The sequence below is a fragment of the Sinohyriopsis cumingii genome, chromosome 4 (genome assembly GCF_028554795.1).
Source record: "Sinohyriopsis cumingii isolate HCF-2022 chromosome 4, ASM2855479v2, whole genome shotgun sequence".
NCBI classification, from domain to species: Eukaryota; Metazoa; Mollusca; class Bivalvia; order Unionida; family Unionidae; genus Sinohyriopsis; species Sinohyriopsis cumingii.
The window spans coordinates 75,535,957-75,544,215 of NC_142964.1; the positions used below are offsets into that span (position 1 = coordinate 75,535,957).

At 35.2% G+C, this 8,259-nt stretch overlaps 1 protein-coding gene across 1 annotated transcript in view; it reads left to right on the forward strand.

Moving 5' to 3' along the window:
* Positions 1–6,028, forward strand: part of LOC149801476 (coiled-coil domain-containing protein 112-like) — a 48,354-nt gene extending 42,326 nt beyond the window's left edge. Inside the window, exons 13-14 of the mRNA XM_089955625.1 lie at positions 54–172; positions 5,777–6,028. Coding sequence (XP_089811751.1) covers positions 54–172; positions 5,777–5,810 — 153 coding nt within the window. The 3' untranslated portion in view covers positions 5,811–6,028. The remainder of the gene's footprint in view (positions 1–53; positions 173–5,776) is intronic.
* The last annotated feature ends 2,231 nt before the right edge of the window (positions 6,029–8,259 follow it).

Here is an 8,259-nt window from a genome sequence, read left to right on the forward strand (position 1 = left end):
TTGCAACAGCACAAGAGTCTAATGATAATAGTAACTGTTTGTTTGCATGATAGGTTGAGATAGAAGTCGACAGAGATCCCAACAGATTGTTACAACCCACTGCTGGTTGGAAAGAACGCACTAAAGATATAGGCCCCAGTGGAACGGGCCAGGTACTTCATATGCCTCACAGGTTAGTATCATGGAACAGACTTGTATAAATACAGTGACAACACAGAAGGTTAACAGCAGCATTTGATGGCCAAGAGTATATGACTGTTAAACTTGATATAGTCACTGATGTTTGACATGTTAGTAGAGGATCATAGTCACTATATTCCGTCTTTGAATGTAGTGCAAGAGGTGTCGTCACTCAGCAGTGTTGAAAAGGAGCATTCTTTCCACACTCCTACCATTTGGTAATGACAATAGTTTTCTTTCACATTTGTAGCATTTCATCCAAACTATGAAAATTAGCAATCTACAATAAATGTTTTTAATGCAAAGATTAAAGTTTGTTATCAAAATATAATTGTTCCATACTTATTACCCAGCTTAAAAAAGACTTTGAAAAGAATTAGGAAAAAGCAAATAAAACTGATATGAAAAATAATGCATAAAAAGCATTAATTAGAAATATAATTGATACACTGAAATAAAATCAATGTTAATGTTGTCCTCATTAGTGTCCAATTCAAAGTCATTGTTATCTGGTACAGGTATGTGGCATAGATTGACAACTACAGAGTGTCCCAGATTCAGTTATATGTCATGTGGCATACAGGTATATGGCATAGATTGACAACTACAGAGTGTCCCATATTCAGTTCATTGGTCATACACATACACAAATATTGCTGTTGCTAAAGGGTGTAATAAAGAAGAATAATGTTACCACAGAATAAGTTGACAGCAGTCTGAGATTGATTTAAGTTTAAAGATCTTGGCTCAGATTTTTAGCTGTACTGGCTTGTGAACACAATAGTGTAAATAAGTATGAATAGAGTTTTAGTTCATGGGTATATCTATGATTACCATGAGTCGTTCCAATATAATGATGTTTTTTTATTCAAAACAATAATAATTATATTTTTAGCCAAACTTAGCTGATGGGTATATTTTCATCTTGACATTGGCTGAGACAAGTTGAATGATTTTCTATCCTTGATGTCAGGTTCATAGCCAGTGGCCATGAGAAAGAACTTTGTCCTCCACTTTGTAGGTGTCTTCAAAACATGGTAACTCAGTACATAAAAAAAAATTGTTACCAAAGGACTATATTGAATAAGGGCCATTTTATGCCCCCTCTCCAAATGTCCTTATATTTTGTATACTGTACATATGAGGTGGTTAACATTTATTTCTGACATCAGTTTTGTGTTCACCTGTCCATTGTCATGGTTACAGGGTGTCTAAACACTATTGAAAAGGACATGAAAAGTAGTCATCTTTTCCATTTACTTCTCATAGATACTGCTTTACCATGAGCTATTCACTCAGTTTCAGATTTGCATTTTTATTATTTTAGGGGTTCTAAAGCTCTGTATATAAAGTTTAGTTTCTAAAACTGTTCCAAAATGGTCCATCACAGACAAAAATAGAATATCGAACTTATACGTCAACTGAAAACTGTTTCTGAAATACGTTGAGAAAAAGGTACTTAATCATAAAATACAAAAACCGTTCCTCAATAAAATATTGTTTAATTTTATTGAATGATGTTAAATATTATTCAATTATTTAAATGATTGATATTATTGAATATGACTGTAAAGGAAGCATTAACAGTAGGGCTGTCAGTGGGTACCCGGGTAACCGACCATAGTGAAAAACCGAGGCATTGAAAATTAATGATGAGTACCCATTCACAAAACAAATTTGTCAACAACATCAGTAGACAAATTGGCAACATATCTGTTGGAGATGCCACTTCATGTTAATGGTGACATTCATCAGTATTGGCGAGATAATACAACACGATATCCCAGGCTGGCTGCCCTTGTGCGAAAATATTTCTGTATTCCTGAAATGTCAGTTCCATTTGAAAGTGCTTTTTCGAGGGCAGGACTCATTGTAAACAGGAAACATGCATCGCTGTCACCAGATACGGTCAATATGCTGGGGTTTTTTTTAAGCAGAAACTGGAAATTTTGCGGGGGACAATGATCATGTACTTGTACACTAGGACAGACTGGTATTTTTTAGCTTTGATACATTCTTTCTTAGTTCATTCATTTTTTAGTTTTTAGTACATAAAAACATTCAAAAGACGTTATTTTATTCTAGTTTGAAATTTTTATATTGTAATGTTTTGCTTACTTACTTAAGTGACGGAGATAATTTGTTTTCCTGTTGTGCTTCAAATTGTCTATTATAAATTGTGCTATAATATTTTGTTTGATTTGTCAAAATTATGAATTAATATTACAATGTCGTTTCACTTATTAATAAACTTCCAATAACTAACACAGCGTGTTTTGTTATTTATTACTCACGGTGAATGGCGGTGAAAGTCAACTTCCGGTTGAGAATTTGAATACTAAAGGAGGTTTACACTTAAGTAAGTAAGCAAAACATTACAATATTAAAATTTCAAACTAGAATAAAATAGTTCATCAGGGGAGGACAGTAGTAGTCTTTCATGCAAGTCCAATAGTAAATCGGGAGAGGTCAGCAGACTTTCTTGCACGATAAATAGTTCATCAGTGGAGAGCAGTAGTCTGTCATGCAAGCCCAATAGTTTGGCAGGGGAGATCAATAGTCTTTTATGCAAGTCCAGTAGCAAATCTGGGGAGGCCAGTATTCTTTCTTGCAAGATTAATAGTTCATCAGGGGAGAGCAGTAGTCTTTCATGCAAGCCCAATAGTAAATCAGGGGAGGCCAGTAGTCTTTCTTGCAAGATTAATAGTTCATCTGGGGAGAGCAGTAGTCTTTCATGCACACTCATTAGTTCATCAGGGGAGGGCAGATGTCTTTCTTGCAAGCCCAATAGTTAAGCAGGGGAGGGCACTAGTCTTTCGTGCAAACCCAATAGTAAATCAGGGGAGGGCACTAGTCTTTCTTGCATGATAAATAGTTCATCAGGGGAGGGCAGTAGTTTTTCTTGCAAGGGAAATAGTTCAGACATTTCATCAGCAAGGGCCAAGCAGAAATGACATTAAAATCACACTGGTCCTCTGCTTTTTAAAACTCTTACTGAAAGTACCCTATGGTACAGCACTCGGGTATTATAATACAAAATTTATAGATATACTTAGTGTTATTCTTCACAAATAAAAATGTTTACAGACAGGCAGGACAGATACATGAGCATAGTGATAGCTATATTACCCATACTAGATTAAGTGGATGGTGTGTGTGTCTGTGTGTGTTGTGAATTAGATTTTTAAAATAGATTTAACAATTTTAGTCAAATCGCTGCAATGTCTGCAGTGTGGCAGTATATAGTGACATCAAGCATTGGGGCATCATGCTGTCAACATGTAGCATCATGTCCCACCCAGCCACATTATCCTCACACCAGGCCAGCCAGTCCTAACACTAGACTCTTAATGCTGAACACTTAGCGAGGCAGCTGCTAGTACAGTGCGACCCCACTATAATGCGCCCCACGATAACGTGAATTCGGATATAACATGGTCGTGGCATGGCTCCCAAAATTTCATATATTCTTTGCACATGAATTTTTTTCTTCTTCAGAGTACGTGAAATAGTGTATAAAAAATGTATTATCATTTTGTGGAAGAGATTGTGTATGAATTCAAATATAATATGTTCTTGGTGTGGTTCCTGAAATTTTAAATACATGTACATATATTTTTCTCGTACCCGGAAGAATATTGTTTTAAAAAAAGTACATGAAATAGTGTATAAAAAAATGTATTATCATTTTGGGGAAGAGATCATGTATGAATTCGAATACAATATGATCATGACATGGTTCCTCAAATTTTAAATATTTGTACGTGTATTTTTCTCGTACCACTCTGGTGACCTAGTGGTTAGAGCATCTGCCTCGGATGTGGGAGGTCAGGGGTTCTATCCCTAGCTGAGTCATACCAATGACTTACAAAAATGATATTAACAGCTGCCTCGCTTGGCACTAGAATTAAGAGGTTAGTGTTAGGACTGGTCGGCCCGGTGTCAGGATAATGTGACTGGGTGGGACATGATTCCACATGTCTGCGGCATGATGCCCCAGTGCTAGACATCACTATAAACTGCCACACTGCAGACATTGTAGTGATATGACTAAAAAAATTGTTAAAGCTACGTTAAAAATCCAAATCACAAACACACACGCTCGTACCCAGAAAATTTTTTTTTTGAAATATGAGAAATAGTGTGTAAAATGTTTATTATCATTAGGGGGAAGAGTTCACATATGAATTTGAATATAATTTGATCATGATTTAGCTTTTGACATTTAACAATTTCACCAGGTTCTTCAAGTGTTATGCCAAAATAAACATTAACAGAAATGTTACTTGTTACTGATCCATGAGTAAAGCCAGTAAGTCATCTTTGTGGTTGTCTTCAATGAATTCTGTATACAGTCATTGCTCAAACAATAGCCAACATGTTTCCTCTTTAACTGCATGCACAACCAAGCAGCAGACAATGCAATGGTTGATAAAAGATTCTCATAATTTAATAAACATCAAAAAACGAAAGCCACCAACATGTTTGCTGGGCTTGGCGGTGTTATTAGACACTATCAGTTGACCAGTAAATAATGTCCACTTTATGAGCTGGAAATTGAAAGGGTATGAAATTGTACAGCTTAAAAATCTTTATAAAAGTATTTTTCACATGTTTCTTTTGATATTCACAAAATCTGAAGTAAAAGTTATATGCACGCTGAAAGCATGTGTTGTTTGTTAATTATTCTTGCTGTAGTCGTTCAGATGAATAGGCATACAAGTGTTAATTATTAGGAATTTACAATGGACAAAGGTATACAGAAATGCATATGAGAACATTTTAGCTGTATTAAATTTGTACAGACACTATTCATTGACCCTGGAACATAATGAAGCGTACATGTGCTTCATCTTTCTTAACCTAATTTTGCTTTATTTTCCCCCATTGAATTCAGACACGTAATGATCTGTGATAAACTTACTGAATAGTTTAAATATAGATGCAGTTTTTGCAATAGAATTACATGTATCATGGATTAACTGCATGCCATGACAGTACGATATCAGACGGTAAGTAAATGGTTTTAATACTGTTCATGTTATATATTAGACGTTGAATTCAGACACAATGATCTGTGACAGAATTATTGAATATTTTAAATCTATGTGCAATTTTTCAATGGAATTACAGGCATTATGGATGAATTGCATGCCACGACAGCATGATAGTAAATGGTGTTGATACCCTATTCATGATATACGTTAGACATGAATACATGTATATGTGCCAATGCATTGTTCTCTGAAAAAATTTAAATACTGTAAAACCCCTCATTAATGCAATCCCACTATTAACACAGTCCAATTTTTTGGACCCCAATTATCGTGTTATAGCAGGGTTCACTTTACCATTTGTACAAGTCAAATCTTTGGTATGACTTGACCATGCTTGAACCCATGACTTCCCGCATCGAAGTAGGATGCTCTAACTACTTAGGCCACTGGGACAGTTGGGGGGTAATAAGTTTTTACATAAGTTGGGAGGAATATGTCATGTTTAGATGATTCTTATTTGATTATGGTTTAATTAGCATCAGAGTCAACACATTTTTATCTACAGATCAAATCAGTGATATCTTTTTTTTTCCCCACAGGGCTATACCATCTTGGAGGCAGAACTTGCATTGAGCAGCAGCCAGATAATGTGCAGTGTGTTCATGAAGATGCATCACAGATATATGACTAACACAATTGTAACCCCCCAAAAATGCAATTGTCAGTTTGGTATAGTTGAGAGATCTTGGAAATACTGTATGATATTGCATGATTTTATTATTGAAACATAATTATGAATCTCTGTGACAAGATTGAGTAACTATCTCTATATAAATCAATTAAAAAAAGTTTTCCTGTGTTCTTGGTCTATATATGACCCTTGAAAATATGGATATCTTTGAGAAATTGTTTATTTTATAGCTTTAATATTGGAAATGTGGTGATCCTGAATGGAAATACGGCTCTCTCTTGTTACAGTCCCCTTTATTATAACATGATTCTGGATATGACATTGTGATGACATGCACCCTTTTCTTTTGTTATAGTGACATTCGTTATAATTTCATATACAACACAGTTAAGCCATGTACTCGATTACAACTCTCCTTTGTGACCTTCATTATAATATTAGTACATATATGCCATGAACTTTTACAATTCTTCTTTGTTACAATGGCCTTTATTATAACACAATTCCAGATATAACAGTAATGCCATGGACCGTATTAAAGCAGACCTGCCAACTCTTACAATTTTGCCATAAGTCTTATGAAAATTACCCTTAAAATACAGACTTACGGCATACAAGCAAAAGATATGGAAAAATGATCATTGCCGAACATTCTGGAAAGTTTGTTCATCCGTGTTTGATTTGGATCTGGGTTTCATATTAGAAGTAGTGAAATTGGTCAGGGAACCAGACTAACTTTACAGCAGCACATCAGACACTTTAAACTGCACATATTTGTTCATGCAAAGTGTCTACATATGCAAACTGTTGATCATAGATTTTTTTTTTACAATGGCGTCCAGCAAGCGATGCATGTTTAAAACAAAAGGCGAAATAAGCCTCTTGAAAAGTGTTAATAATTAACACAGAAAAATAAAAAGGAATATTCAGATTCTTGTGAATAAAAGCTGGAAGGGACACAATTATGTTTATTGGACATCATATGCCAATTTGAGTATGACTCATGGCAGGAAATATGATTGCCATCGTCATGTGAAATGGAAAAAAGAATTTCTAAGAATTACATCAAGTTGAGAGATAGCAACAAGCCATTGAGCTCCATAGGGTTTGGAACTAAAAATTTTGCAACTGTACTAGTGGTAAATAAAGTCTAAGCGTACTTTACAAACTTTTCAGTTGAACATAATGTTTATCTTCGCTGCACATTCCAAATACCGAACTTTTAGTTATGTTTTCCAGCTTCACAATAACAGTTTATGGTATTTTGTTACACATTACTGAAAACTGGTCAAACATATGGGAAAAAATCAACTGCCTTACTGAGACAGACTCGTCAGTGTTGGCAGGTCTGTTACAGTTCTCATTTGAAATGGTGCCATGGATCCTGTTCAAGTTCTCTTTTAGTGTAGTGCCCTATATTATAACCTTATTACAAGTTTATGACATTAAGTTCTTGGACCAGTTCCATTTTACTATACAGCCTTTTATTATAACATGACTCCATGAATAACACAGTAATGTTATGGACCCTGTTACAGGTCTCTTGTTATTGTACCCTTTATTATAGCATGATTCAATACATAACACAAAAATGCCATGGGATTACACAAATTATATTAGTTGAACACTTCAACTCTTCAACACTAGTTCATCTATATCTTTAGACAAGCAGTAATTAATCCTGCCCTTAATATCACATGGTGCTTGTGCAAATAAACAATTGGAGTTTAATTTGTGAATAAAGACCAGCGATTGTAGCCCTCAAATATGGCTTGCTAATACATTTAAAGCCACATCAGTAAAATGTAACTAGATTTTGAAGCCAGTGTGTGTTTCCAGTAAACAGCCCTAAAAAATGCTTTTTAGAACGGGCTCTGCTGCCACTTGCCTCTCTATACTATTAACACCAGCACACTGTGTGCATCACCAACAACAAACTCAAAATAGCTCATAAAGTCAACTAGGGTAAGAATCTCTGCAGTACATAAGCGCCTGTAAACATTAGTGGAATTTTCCATAATTCAGATTCTGGGCAGATCTCATGCAACATGAGAACGTGGTTCTTGCTTTTACTCCATCGCATAATCAGCATTTATAATAGAAAGAATGTGATGGTTGAAATAGCAATATTTCTGAGCACAGATTTATCACATTTGCTTTTTGCCTACATATGTCAGAACTAATTAGAATTAATTCTGCTGGTCAAAGACCAGATTTTGAGCAATGGTCCCGCATGCTTTGTCTATTACCTGCCTGTTTGCCTGTCATCCATTGGTAGTTTTTATCACTGCTTCTCGCAAGTTACTTGGAATGAAGTCATGAAACTTGGCACACAGGTTCATCTTTAGGTCACGTTGGTCCCGTATGAAAATAGTGTACCTTGGATATCTA